The 15,249-nt window shown below is 36.9% G+C and overlaps 1 protein-coding gene across 1 annotated transcript in view; it reads left to right on the forward strand.

Moving 5' to 3' along the window:
- LOC107594450 (uncharacterized) overlaps window positions 1-15,249 on the forward strand; it is a 108,013-nt gene that overhangs the window by 50,642 nt on the left and 42,122 nt on the right. Inside the window, exons 13-15 of the mRNA XM_016284505.1 lie at window positions 7,084-7,206; window positions 7,336-7,473; window positions 12,381-12,431. Of these exons, the coding sequence (XP_016139991.1) occupies window positions 7,084-7,206; window positions 7,336-7,473; window positions 12,381-12,431 (312 nt within the window). The remainder of the gene's footprint in view (window positions 1-7,083; window positions 7,207-7,335; window positions 7,474-12,380; window positions 12,432-15,249) is intronic.

Genomic DNA, 15,249 nt, shown 5'->3' on the forward strand with positions numbered 1-15,249 from the left:
ATGTATTATCTGCAGGCCCTTAGCAGCTCCTGTCTAATGGCTTATGCTACACCTGAGGGACGACTCGCTGCTAAACCGCCAACTTGTCATTTGCTGACATGATAACAAGAGTAATCAATTACAGACAGACTCATTAAAGTGTCCAACTTTTTAAACTCTTCCAACTTGGGGTTGTGTACAGTTGAGCAGTGGGTTTCTATGACTCACTGGAGTAGAATGCAAAATCCCTGCATCCCTAATTGTACTAATATATTTTGTCAGCAGTGCTTTGTTACTCCCTCGCTTTGTCTTGGGGTATTACACTACGTGCCAGTTTAGAGGGCTTCAATGAAGTCCACATGTCTGGTTGGCCCTCCTTGTGGTCTTTCAGTTGATTTCATCATCTGAATTGTCTTAGGGAGCAGAATTTGACCCCAGCCCTGGAGTTGGCTGCCATGACCAATGAATGTGCATTTGACCAAAAGTGCATTGGTCACTTGGTCTGTAAAGTTACTTTCAGTGTTTATACAGCTCTCGCTCCAAATTCATTTCTAAATTTAAATGTATTAATTTAATATTATTTGTAGACAATTTAGTAGCACTTTGTTTTAATATACACGAACTTGAGTGTACTTACCTAAGCTATTACTAAGATATATATACACACCCACACCCCCCCCCACACACACACACTATATATATATAACTAAAAATAACAAATAATAAGTTGGAAACACTGAAATGTATTGTTTCTGCCACTTTCTTGCAACACTGTATACCATGTAGCTTTGAAATTTGCATTCTTTTTACTAAGCCGAAGGTTAAATCTGTGACATTTGGGTTCTTTAATGGTCAACCATCTTCTCTTCATGCAAATTCACAGATCAGAGTTGAAACTTTGGCACTTTGGCCTGCATTTCCTCTCTCCTGCATTTGCATGCATATGAATGGAACAAAGTCTAATGTTACTGCACTTACTGTCGAATGTTACAATTGCTGTCTTTCTCAAATGTCAAAAGAATTCACTCTTTTCAGGACTGTCAGCCCTACCATCCAGACTGCTGTCTATATACTGTCACTGCGCTAACCATCATAAAACTCATATCGGTTGAGCACAATTGTTTTCAAATGCTCATAAACATCTCAGAAACTGTGGAAACCTGACAGAAACCGTCCGTTCTGCCACAGAGGTGCATTTATTTCAGACTTGTACCTGCTGTGTCTGATTGCCGCTTAGCGCCAGATGAGATGGACTTTGCTTGACCGGTGTGTCAGTCTGCAGAGGCACGTATTCTGTACTGAGGCTGGCGAATGAAGACAGCTCAACTCTGAAGCGCGTGTTTCAAAGGTTCATGTCTAATTGTCTGGCAGTCTGTGGAGGTGGTGGAGGAATGTGAAGGGTTGTAATTAAACCCCCCTGCACTTGCACCCGAGCCCGGCTGCATGTCAGCATTCATATACATGTGCAGACTCAGTACAGAACCGCATGAAGAGTGTCAGACTGCCGCAGACATATAGAAATGTTAATTTTTCATGACTTAAATGTGCCAGTGCACAGAGATAAAGGCATCTACCGCTAATTTTCGTGACCCGGTTGCCTCCTTTGAGCAGCCGGGCCGGAATTGCATTATGTAGATATTTGTTGTTTGTTTAATCCGCTAATGCCAGACTTAGCTGGAAATTTAAATTGTGTAATAGCTGCATCTTTAACAAGGTGAGGAAAGACACTTTCTCAGGTGGACGAGGGATTTGTTGTGACAGCCTTGTTACCTCAGTGAGCACGGCACCGGTTTCTCGCTGGGCGACGCTCTCTCTCTCTCTCTCTCTCTCTCTCTCTCTCTCTCTCTCAGTTTGGTGTCTCTTTGGATCGGGCCCAAAGTTTGCAGATTGCTGACTGGCACGCAATCGCTTGTCTCTGGTGGGGCAAGTGCTGCACACATGGAGATTTGTCTTTTTCTCATTGTCCCACTCTGTTACAACTTCTCTTCTTTCTTGCTCGTTTGCTTTTCTGTGTTGAAGGTTATATGAATCATCTTCTATTGTCAGACACAGTCTTATTATTGTAACAGGGTGTCCTGAAAAGCTCTCTATCAAGCAATCTTTCTGTCCTCCCTGAAAGTCAAATATTTTGTGAAAAGGCAAAATCGCAGCCAGTCGGAACATATTTGGAGACCAACCGTGAATGATAGTATGCATTGTGACCCCGCTCTGTCATACTCGTTATTTTTCTAGACACTCATTATTCTTTATATCAGTGATTCTCAACTAATGGCTGTTCTGATAGGGTCACGGTCAGCTAAATGCAAATAAAAAATGCTTCTAACCGTATAACTGTGCATTGTTAGAATAGCTTAATAAATAGCCTTTGCATCTTTTAGCTGAAAATAAGCCTTATATTTCTACATTGATGTCAAAGATCATGCATCAAATCAAACTTGGCTCAGATTCATCTGATTCCAACTGAAAATCCGTGAAAGCTACTCAAAAACTGATTAAGACGAAATACGGCTTCAATTGCATTTAAAGATCAATTGTATGCTATTCAGCCTATGTTGCATGTAGTTTTTTGCCTGTTTACATATTATTCAACCGTTTGGGGTCAGCAAGATTTTTCTAATGTTTGTGAAAGAAGTCACCAAGGCTACATTTATTTGATAAAAAATACAGTTAAAACAGAAATATTATGACAAATTATTACAATTTAAAATAACTGTTTTCTATTTTCAGTGTCACGTCATGCTTCAGAAATCATTCTAATATGCTGATTTAATCAAAACAACATTTCTTATTATTATCACCGTTGTGAACACCATTGTATTGCTTAAACCTACTGTATCCTATAGTTTGTCAAAAGCAGTACATTTGAATACAGTGCAAGCAGTGCATTTTCAATGTCTTTTTTCTCTTTTATTCTCTCTTTAATAATAAACAGTTTTAATACTATATTGCCTTGTCCGATGTAAAATCTGCAGCAGAAATAGCTTGTTTTATAGCAGTTTCCTACCTTTACCTTGTGTACCCTTAAATAGCCTTGTCAGTAAGGTTCAAATACCCTTTCATCAACACCAAACCAGTCCTCATAAATGTCATGCATCAAATCAAACTTGGCTCAGATTCATCTGATTCCAACTGAAAATCCGTGAAAGCTACTCAAAAACTGATTAAGACTAAATACGGCTTCACTTGCATTTAAAGCTCAATTGTATGCTATTCAGCCTATGTTGCATGTAGTTTTTTGCCTGTTTACATATTATTCAACCGTTTGGGGTCAGTAAGATTTTTCTAATGTTTGTGAAAGAAGTCACCAAGGCTACATTTATTTGATAAAAAATACAGTTAAAACAGAAATATTATGACATATTATTACAATTTAAAATAACTGTTTTCTATTTTCAGTGTCACGTCATGCTTCAGAAATCATTCTAATATGCTGATTTAATCAAAACAACATTTCTTATTATTATCACCGTTGTGAACACCATTGTATTGCTTAAACCTACTGTATCCTATAGTTTGTCAAAAGCAGTACATTTGAATACAGTGCAAGCAGTGCATTTTCAATGTCTTTTTTCTCTTTTATTCTCTCTTTAATAATAAACAGTTTTAATACTATATTGCCTTGTCCGATGTAAAATCTGCAGCAGAAATAGCTTGTTTTATAGCAGTTTCCTACCTTTACCTTGTGTACCCTTAAATAGCCTTGTCAGTAAGGTTCAAATACCCTTTCATCAACACCAAACCAGTCCTCATAAATATGTATGAAATAATAATCCTCATAAATGTGTTTGCAATTCATATTTACACTGAATATCCTTTAGCATTCTAATTATAATTAAAATGGCCATTATTCCAAAGCACCATGTTTAAAAACATGCAATGCTGTGGGTGAAAACAGACCCCAATTAGCTTCTACTCAAACTGAAGTTGGGTTTTCTAACTGGTTTTAGTTTGATGTTTTCATGGAAAAAGAAAATCGCAAAGGGCTTTGTATTGTTGTGGAGAAATGAGAGTGAAATGAATAAAGATGCATGTATGGGGTCTTCATGTACATATGTCCTGCTGTGTGTGCCATTCACACAAATGGACTACAATCTATATATAGGCCTATTATTTGGTTTTCTTACTTTTAAAAAGTAATTGAATGTGTATACAAAAGATAATTAAAATGCATGTGCACCCCCTGGGAACTATTGCAATATATTATGACGTATTGTGCACCCACTGTCTTGCACATGTTTTGCAGTCAGTTAGAAGTGATGTTTTTAATACACTCAGAGGAGATTATGTGTTGGTACATGAGTAGTGAGTCTGGCCAGTCTGTGTGTGTGTGTGTGTGTGTGTGTGTGTGTGATTAAATGTATGTTTCAGGTGAGATACAGTGGAGTGACAGGCAGGAGTCTGGACTCAATCCTCTTAACATGCGCGCTGTGTCTTTAGAGGCGTTCTGAAGTCTCCTCTCCCTCTCTGAGCTGCACGCGCAAACATTTTCCCTTCAGCCTGTCACTCTCATTTAGTGCCACCATCACAGTTTCTTACTGGAGTGACTGGCAGCAGGACGGCCCGCATTAGCATTTTCACTGCCTTACCATCCAGAGTAACCGAAGCCGATGCAGCATGTGGGCAAAATTCACAATTTAGTTCCTGTCTCACTTGTGTAACACATGCAACTTATAGAACTGGGTGATATTTCTTGTGATGATTTAAAAAATATATAACAATGCCTAGTAGATTAAATATCTATCTATCTATCTATCTATCTATCTATCTATCTATCTATCTATCTATCTATCTATCTATCTATCTATCTATCTATCTATCTATCTATCTATCTATCCGTCCATCCATCAATCTCTCCGTCCATCCATCAATCCCTCTGTTCATCTATCCATCTATCTCTCCGTCCATCTGTCCTTCCGTTGAACTATGATCTATCTATCTGTATGATTGTCCGTCCATCCATCCCTCCATCGATCTATTTATTTGTCCATCTGTCCATCGAACTATCATCTATCTGTGCATCTATCCATTGATCTATCATCTATCTATCTCTCCGTCCATCCATCAATCTATCATCTATCTCTCCGTCCATCCATCAATCTATCATCTATCTATCTGTCTGTCCATCTGTCCTTCCTTTGAACTATAATCTATCTATCTGTATTTTTGTCCGTCCATCCATCAATCTATCATCTGTCTGTCCATCCATTCATTGATCTATCATCTTATCCATCAGTCCGCCATCAATCTATCATCTATCTCTCCGTCCATCCATCAATCTATCATCTATCTATCTGTCTGTCCATCTGTCCTTCCTTTGAACTATAATCTATCTATCTGTATTTTTGTCCGTCCATCCATCAATCTATCATCTGTCTGTCCATCCATTCATTGATCTATCATCTTATCCATCAGTCCGCCCATCCATCAATCTGTCATCTATGTTTGTCCATCTGTCCATCAATCATATATCTGTTCATCCCCCGTCAATCTATCATCTACCTATCTGTCCATCTGTCCGTCCGTCTATCCATCCGTTCATCCACTGATCTATCATCTTGCCTATCTGTCTGTCTATCTGTCCATCTGCCTATCTGTCTGTCTGTCTGTCTATCTGTCCGTCCGTCTGTCTTTCTGTCTGTGTCTGTCAGTCTGTCCGTCTGTCTATCTGTCCGTCTGTCTGTCCATCCGTCTATCCATCTATCCGTCTGTCCGTCTGTCTGTCTGTCTATCCGTCTATCCATCTAAGGCTGTGAATTTGGCACATTCTAGCACATTTGCAAGTCATGAGGTAACTTCTATTGTTCCTGTTGTCTTATCCATTGCATCAGTCAGCCAGTGAGGTTTTATCTATATTCACAAAGCTTCCGTTGTACTCAGTGACACAGGTGCTGCAGATAACACCACTGTGAGTTATCATTGTGCTGTACCACACCAGAGGCAGATGTTCTCGTATGTTGATGCTGGATACACACACAGAGCACAGATAAGATGAAGTCTGTCTGTGCTCCTGCTGCCTATAGCTAGAGGGAAGTTATGGGAAATAAGAATGATGTTCTTAGAAGGAGATATGTTACAATGTGAGCGAACAAGACAGATTTTTGGAAAACATAATTCTTGGAAACAACAGTGAAGGGCCGTTTAAAAACGATTTTTCCATAAAATGGAAAATAAAGGTACAGCTGAAGTGCTTTGAGCACAGATAAGATGAAGTCTGTCTGTGCTCCTGCTGCCTATAGCTAGAGGGAAGTTATGGGAAATAAGAATGATGTTCTTAGAAGGAGATATGTTACAATGTGAGCGAACAAGACAGATTTTTGGAATACATAATTCTTGGAAACAACAGTGAAGGGCCGTTTAAAACCGATTTTTCCATAAAATGGAAAATAAAGGTACAGCTGAAGTGCTTTTGAATCTGAGAGTTTCTTGGCAGCGCACTCTGGGATTACAGATTTCTTTTTTTTTCCACCAGCAGCACTCCAAATGTTTTTGTGAAGAAGTAAAACCTTTTAAGGCCTGTGAAAATAAGCAAAAGGGAATGTACACAGGTCAAATGACGTAACATAAATGGATCATGGGTAATAGATAAAGGGAAAGCACAGCACACAACCTAAAATTAAACTTCTACTTAATACGCCTGGCCGTATTTAAACAGAGAGGACAAAATAAGAGAGAAAATGAACTGAGCTGGTTATTTTCAAATATAATGTATTTAAAACATTCTCAGTTTTTTTTTAAATTGTGAATATTAAAATATATATTTTATTTAACCCTTTACTGAAGTTTCAGTGATTCTTCCTTGCATATGTATATGAGCATTGATAAACAATATATTGCATCATCTCTTAAAAATGTAAAAACGTTTTGTGGTAACTTTTCAAGTATTTGAATAGATGAATGGATGGATGGACGGACAGATAGACAGACAGACAGATAGACCGATAGATCGACAGACAGACAGACAGAGAGACAAACAGATAGATAGATAGACAGACAGACAGACAGACAGACAGAAAGACAGATAGTAATTCTTTGGCAATGTTATTCCCATGTAACTGATTTCTGTGCAGTGATTGGTCAAGGTCTGATCAAACTGTTTCCTGACAGGTGGCCCAGACAGATGGCCTCGTCCAATGGGCTGTGTCGGTATGGCGCCCGCATCGACTGCTGCTGGGGTTGGACACGTGTCTCCTGGGGCCAGAGCCAGCGTGAGTAACTGCTGCTTTAGGGGTGAACAGTGCTGTAGACAGACAGAGAGACAAACAGATAGATAGATAGACAGACAGACAGACAGACAGACAGAAAGACAGATAGTAATTCTTTGGCAATGTTATTCCCATGTAACTGATTTCTGTGCAGTGATTGGTCAAGGTCTGATCAAACTGTTTCCTGACAGGTGGTCCAGACAGATGGCCTCGTCCAATGGGCTGTGTCGGTATGGCGCCCGCATCGACTGCTGCTGGGGTTGGACACGTGTCTCCTGGGGCCAGTGCCAGCGTGAGTAACTGCTGCTTTAGGGGTGAACAGTGCTGTGGGGGGCCAGCTAAGGGTGCTTCTATACTTCCATGATGCTGTAACCTTCTTTTAGCCACTTAACAACAGCACAGCAAGTCACCAGTTGCCATTTATGAAATGCATTTTCATACCTTTAACAAAATTGAACAAAACCTCTATGGACAATATTCTGTCCTAAATTTGGCATAATGTTTTACATACTGATGTACAGGATCCATTTGATTCCAACACAAACTGTAGAATGAATTGGTGACTTGTAATGCCCTCACTGAAGTGGTAGCTGCAAGGTCAGGTCACATGGCTGAAAATAAGCAAGACTACATCCCGGGACATAATGCTTCTGAATTTCATGCTAACTAACTGGGTTAGTCGTAAGAAAATACCTGCCAGTTGTCCGCTTTGTCTTGGAGATATTCTGCATGACACCCAATATTATGTGGTTCAGTCATTTGGAATAATTAAAAGGTACAATGAGCAGTTGCTGCAACAGCACCACATTCCTGCAGGATTAGTTTGAGGTCTAAAAAAGACATAGAAGTCCACTCATGTATGGAAAAAACCCCATTAATTTTTAAAGACTTAGAAAATTAAAGATTTTTGTACAATAATAGGAAAGCTTAGGCAGAAAAAAAATAAAGAAAAGAAAAGTAAATAAGATAAGAAAGTATTAAAAATGATTTTTTTTAAATGATCACATTATTATTATTAACCAAAACATAAATAGAAATGACAACAGCATTCTTATTCTTATTCTCATTCTTATTCTATAAGTTAAATGTTGTTTGTGATTGCATTACCCATAATGCCCTTAAGTATTAAAAATGATCACATTGTTATTATTATTAACCAAAATGTAAATACAAATAACAACAGCATTATTATTATTATTATTATATAAGTTTATTAAATTATATTGTTTGTGACTGCCTTACCCATAATTCCCTTAAGCAAGTATTACAAATGATAAAAATGATCACATTGTTATTATTATTAACAAAAATGTAAATACAAATAACAACAACAGCATTATTATTATTATGTTTTTTATTGTTGGTGTTTTGTTGTTGTTGCTGTTGTCATTTTTATTTAAGTTAAATGATGTTGTTTGTGATTGCATTACCCATAATGCCCTTAGTTGGAGCTAGTGTGGTTTGTGCCAGATCCCTAAAGAAAAGTGCATTCATCTCACACTAGGCCTCTCAAATCTTACACCGCATTAATCACATAATGATTTTCAAGTACGGATTAGCTCATTTTATTGCGTTATCATGGAATCAGAGGATGTGCTTCCCCTGCTCATATTAATAGCGTCTCATGCTTCATTTATCAGCTTCCATATGTTCGCTACAAATCTAAAAATGATACAGCATGCTTCTGAGTGAATGTTTGACCGTATCACCAACTGGAAGCAGCCTAGTGATGATTCATGCTATTCTGTGATGCATGATGATATTAGCGGGACAATGTATCGGGCAGCCTGACAAATGCGAGATTCTCTGCATGGCTTGTGCACTTGATAGCCCAGCTGTTGCCTTTGCCACAGAATTGCAGTTTGTCTGGGGGCCACATGCTGAGGGGCTCCAAAAGCTTACGCTGATGCTTCTATGCTTGTAGATTGCCATCGTTTTGACCGTATTTTGTAACATGAAGCAATGTTTTCTTTGTGTGACTGTGTGCGGATGTGTGCAAATGTCTCTCACACTTCACATGGCCGAGGCACGCCTTGGTAAATTTGGTATTCTTCGCCCAACAAAGACTGTATTATATGAGTATGCCTGACACAGACGGCTAAGAATGGTAATTGGAAGTAAATAAATATGCACAATGGGCGGCGAAGTGACCGATTCTATCCTCAATCACGGACGGCAAGGCTGCCAGCGGTTGAACTCGCAATTTTGGCAGAGAATTGAAAGTGCGCGGGGGGACGCCGAGGGCTCCATCATGACTGATTACGGGATCGCTGCATCTCACATCTTTGATGAAATTGCGGCGGTTTGTTTTGGCCGGGGTGAAGATACACATCGAGAATGAAGGCCGTAATGAATGCATCCCCGAGCACAGACTCCTCTGGGAAAGTGAAGTGCTCGGCTCCGAAATGCTTTTCAAATATTCATCCAGTCAAAGGTTTCGCTAGGCGCCGCAGTCATATTTGGCTCCATTCACACCGCAATAACAGGAACATGAAGCTGCAATATTTGACTTTCTCCAAACAGCTGGTTTAGGGGGCAGCCCTGGGTTTCGTGGGCTGAATTGGTGATTAAGATTAAACCTCACACAGCCGAAATTAGATTCCCCACTCATAACAAACTAATCATCTAGAGTTAACAAGATCTCAAGCTGAGGATGAATTTTGATGAAGTTCCTTCCTGTGTGGTGAAATATCAGAAGGATAACAGCGTCAGGACATCTTGGACTGTAATCTCTCTCTCATTCTCTCTCTAAAAGCTGGATTTTAAAGGAACGTTGCGGGTTCAATACAAGTTAAGCTCTATCAACGGCTTTCATGGCATAATGTGGATTACCACAGAAGATCATTTCGACTCATGCCTCAGGTTAAAAAAAGAGCAAAAATCATAGTTTCAGTGGAAGTCCATAAGGACAGGCAATCTACATTAAAACATGTATATTATCGGTTTAAAAATTAGGGGTTAGTATGTTTTTTTTCTTCAGTGACAATTAAGTGTTTTTAATCCATCAAAGAACAAAAATATTAAGCAGCACAACTGTTTTCAGCACTGATAATAAAAAGAAATGTTTCTTGAGCAGCAAACCAGCATGATTTCTGAAGGATCGTGTGACACTAAAGAAAGGTGATGCTGAAAACTATGCTTTGCATCACAGAAATCAATTACATTAAAAAATATATTAACATAGAAAACAGTTATTTTAAATTGCAATAATATTTCACAATACTAATGTTTTTACTGTATTTTTAATCAAATATATTCAGTTTTTGTGTTGCTAAACCGGGTAATAATTTGTGTTAGTGCTTTAACATGAATTGATCCTGAATGCTGACCGGCTTCACTTCATTGAAAATGTTTCACTTTAACTGAGACTTTTGTGTTTGAACAGAAGAATGCGTCTTATCTGAACACCCTTTAATAATCAGATTTTGGTGAATCCAAATTTGAGCTCCAGTTAATATAAGAACAAGGTAATCATTCAGTTACATGGTACATATCAAAGTACTATGGTATCTTTTCAAGAGTAATGTAAGCTGTGGGAGTGGCCGTCACTGCTGTTGCCAAAAGCATCAGTTAATTAGAATTAATTGGCCCTCATGAGGATCGGTGAGGTCAGACAGGACAAGGTGGGTGATGGTATCAGAGAACAGGATCTGCAACACCAACTATACTGTTCCTAAGCTGCTCCTAAAATACCAGCTCAGCAAAGTATTACTCAAATGTGTGAGCATCAGTGGTTCGCAGGGGAGTGAGGACCTGCAAAGAAACTTTTGTTACAGAGGCAGTCCCGCCTGGGCAAGAGAACTTAGAACTAGAAGAGTGCAACTCTGTATTGTGGACCTTTGAAGACCTTTTTTTTTTAATTTTGGAAACAGTTTGAGCATTGTTGGACAGTGCTTTGATATAGTGTTTTGCACTTTGCAACACATTTAATGAATTATATGAAATATGTACTTTATATGTGTCTAAATATTAAGAAATTCAGATGTTTGGGGTGGGTCTTTTTTAAATGTTTTTGAAAGAAATCTCTAATGCTTATAAGCATTAAAAATACAGTAAAAACAGTAATATTGTGAAAATATTATTACAATTTAAAATAACTCGTTTCTATTTTAATATATGTGAGCCTGGAGCACAAAACCAGTCTTAAGTCGCTGGGGTATATTTGTAGCAATAGCTAACAAAACATTGTATGGGTCAAAATGATCGATTTTTCTTTTATGCCAAAAATCATTAGGATATTAAGTAAAGATCATGTTCCATGAAGATATTTTATAAATTTCCTACTGTAAATATATCAAAACTTAATTTTTAATTAGTAATATGCATTGCTAAGAACTTAATTTGGACAACTTTAAAGGTGATTTTCTCAGTATTTCGATTTTTTGCACCCTCAGATTCCAGATTTTCAAATATCTCGGCCAAATATTGTTCTAGCCTAACAAACCATATATCAATGGAAAGCTTATTTATTCAACTTACAGATAATGTATAAATCTCAATTTCAAAAAATTGTCATAAAATTGACTGGTTTTGTGGTCCAGGGTCACATATTTTAAAATGTAATTTATTCTTTGATGCAAAGCTGAATTTTAGCATTGTTACTTCAGCCTTCAGTGTCACATGATCCTTTCGAAATCCTTTGCTGCTCAAGAAACATTTCTTATTATTATAAAATACAGCTGTGCTGCTTAATATTTTTATTTATTTATTGAGGATTCTTTGGTGAATGCAAAGTTTAAAGAACAGTGTTTATTTGAAATGTGTATTTAGTGCCACTTTTGATCAACTGAATGCATAAAAAAAATATTAATTTCTTTAAAAATAGATATATATATACCGACCCCAAACCTTTGAAAGGTATGCAGGTATGAGGCACTTTACCATCAGCATGTCAAAGATTTTAAGTATAAAATAAATTAATACATAACTAAATAAGACTCTCTCTCTCTCTCTCTCTCTCTCTCTCTCTCTCTCTCTCTCTCTCTCTATATATATATATATATACTGTATATATTCCATTAATACAGTATGAGAACATGTGAAATGTGAGTAACATAAGGCTTTGTGTATGTGTGATTGTATGTTTTGCATTTGCAATGCTTGTCCATCAGCATGGCTCCCATGTAATGTTTTCATCTCACATTTAGACCAAGCTTCTTTTTTTCCCCTTTTTTGTTTGTCTGGCCGTTTGTTTTGCAGCTCTCTACGTCTTAACCCGCAGAGTATTCGGGATAAGGTGCCAACCCCAAGGTTAGCGCCACATCATATTTCCTTTGCAGTCATCTTGCCTGAACATCATTCAGAGCATGCATCCGCTGAATCCCGAGTTCCCGTTTATTTATAGTCCCCCACACGCACTTCTCCTTTGAGAATATCCTGATATCCTGTGAACACTTCACACCTGCTCCTGCCACCATATGAATATCTGGACCCTCTATGATATTTGGATATCACTGTTTATATTCACTTATTTGTTTGCTCCCCAACGTAAACCTCGAAGGATCTCACATCAAGAGTGTTTTTGGTCGTTTTAATACTTTTATTTAGAGCAGGAGAGAGAGAGGACAGGAAATGGAGAATGGAATTTTTGCAAACTTGTATCACCCATAGAGCAGCTAAATGTCATCCATCTATTTTTTTGTGGATAACTTAGAATGGATAACACATGACGAAAGCAAAAACAAGAAGAAGGGGGAAAAATATTTGTTCTGTAAAGAAGATTAAGACATGATTTTGTAGTGGTAGAATTTTTTTTAACATGAAAGTTAAAATATATTAATAATTAGTGCTGTCAAACGATTAATCGCGATTAATTAATTTTTGTTTACATAATATATGTGTGTGTACTTTGTATATTTATTATGTATATATAAATACACACACATGCATGTATATATTTAAGAAAAATATGTTACGTTTATATATGAAATATATTTATATATGATATCATTTATATAATTATAAATATATACATGTAAATACATGTAAATCTTTTCAAAATATATGCTGTATGTGTGTCTTTATATATACATAATAAATATACACAGAGCACACACATATATTATGTAAACAAAAACGTTTATTTTGGATGCGATTAATCGCGATTAATCGTTTGACAGCACTATTAATAATAGATTAATAATATATAAATAGTGTGTGTGTGTGTGTGTTAAATTATACATACATATATAATTTAAATAATAAATTATATTAAATATTAATAAGTAATTGTTTGACAGCACTATTAATAATAGATTAATAATATATAAATAGTGTGTGTGTGTGTGTGTTAAATTATACATACATATATAATTTAAATAATAAATTATATTAAATATTAATAAGTGATATGAGTGAATTATATATGTATTACACACATTTTTATATAATTTCTTTATTCACAGCTATACATTCTTTTTATTTATTTTATGTATATTTAATTTAATTTATTTATTTACATATTTTAGGGTAATTGTAGTGATTTTTTTCTTTTTAAGATATATACAATTTAATAAATGGTAATATACACACACACACACTTTTTTTTTTTTTTTTTACAGAAAATTAAATAAAAAAATTATATTAAATATTACAAAGTGATATGAGTGAATTATATATGTATTGCACACAAACATTTGTATATAATTAATTTATTCATGTCTATAAATTATTTTCTTATTTATTTGATGTCTATTGAGTTTTATTTATTTATTTACATATTTTAGGATGGTAACTAGTATTTTCTGCTAAAGGTAAATACAATTCAATAAATAAATTATATATATAGAGAGAGAGAGAGAGGGGGGGGGGGCTCTATGGTACCCATATATATAGTAATTTTGTCATTTATTTATTTAATCATTTAGTCATTTATTTATTAATTTATTTATTCATTCATTATTAATTTATAGAATTATCTATATGTATCTAAACAAAGTCAGCATTTAAAATCACTCAAATATCTCAGGGTGACATTACAGCTCTGGCACAAACCACTAGGCTAGGTTTATTGATTTTTCCTACTCCTACTAGAGAAATCATTATTAGCCTTTCAAATTCCGACTTATTCCGAATCTTATTTTCATCAAATTCACCAATTACTCTTTCTGGCGTATGTCTCTGAAGCTGCCGTCCGCTCATGCGTCATCAGAGCGCTGATAGGTATGCTATGCCGAGAATGAAAGTCTCCGGGGATGGAGGAGCACCTGTGCCGAGCGTTTTGAAGCCAGCGGGACCGTTTGATGTGGTTTGTCAATAACGGTTACTTCCCTTGGCCCATTTCGCCTGTGGGTTGTGTTCCAAGTGCCGGCATTCACTGAACCGGACCGCAGCAGATAGATTTCCCTTTAAAGCCCCTTCCTTAAGCTCTTCATTCGTCAGCACTTAAAAATATAACCAATGCTTGTGATCACACGGCGTCCCACCTGGATTAATCCACGATTTCATCACATTTGATAACTGTCTGGCCGGCGAGATAAGGCAGCCGCCCGGATAAACTCTCAATGTCAGAGATCTCTGCCTCTTTCCTTGTTTGTCTCCTGCCAGCTTAGGCTTTACCGCCAAATTAGGGCCCGTGTTTGTCCTTTTGTGTTTTAAACTCAGGGTTTGATCTTACTGCTCAACCTCCATATTGAATAACGCAGGTTAAAACCGAGGTGAACATGTACCTTTGATTAGCTTCCTCAGTCTAATAAGGTAGAATGAGACGGGTTGATTCTTATCGCGCTATTTTTTGCCAGAGTGGGCTAATGCCTTTCTGCCTTCATGCAGTTTGAACAGGATGAAAATAGATATGTGTGTCTTTAATCTACTGTACACACCAGCAGGATCTAGTCTTGCATTCACCATCTGGGGTCCAGTGGGTTTTGAGTTGAAAAGACCTCAAAGGTTTAAGTCTTTAGTCATATTGTCACATGTTTGTGGTGTATTCTTAGCTCCTCTCTCATTGTGAGAATGGCACCAGTGAGAAAAATTAACAGCTCTGATAGGCCTCCATAATTGGAGACTCAATGAAGCTTTGAATGAAAATGAGTCTCAGCCGACTGCAGACATCGGCTATGAACCAGCG

Source organism: Sinocyclocheilus grahami, unplaced genomic scaffold (genome assembly GCF_001515645.1).
Source record: "Sinocyclocheilus grahami isolate Dianchi unplaced genomic scaffold, SAMN03320097.WGS_v1.1 scaffold183.1, whole genome shotgun sequence".
In the NCBI taxonomy this organism is placed as follows: Eukaryota; Metazoa; Chordata; class Actinopteri; order Cypriniformes; family Cyprinidae; genus Sinocyclocheilus; species Sinocyclocheilus grahami.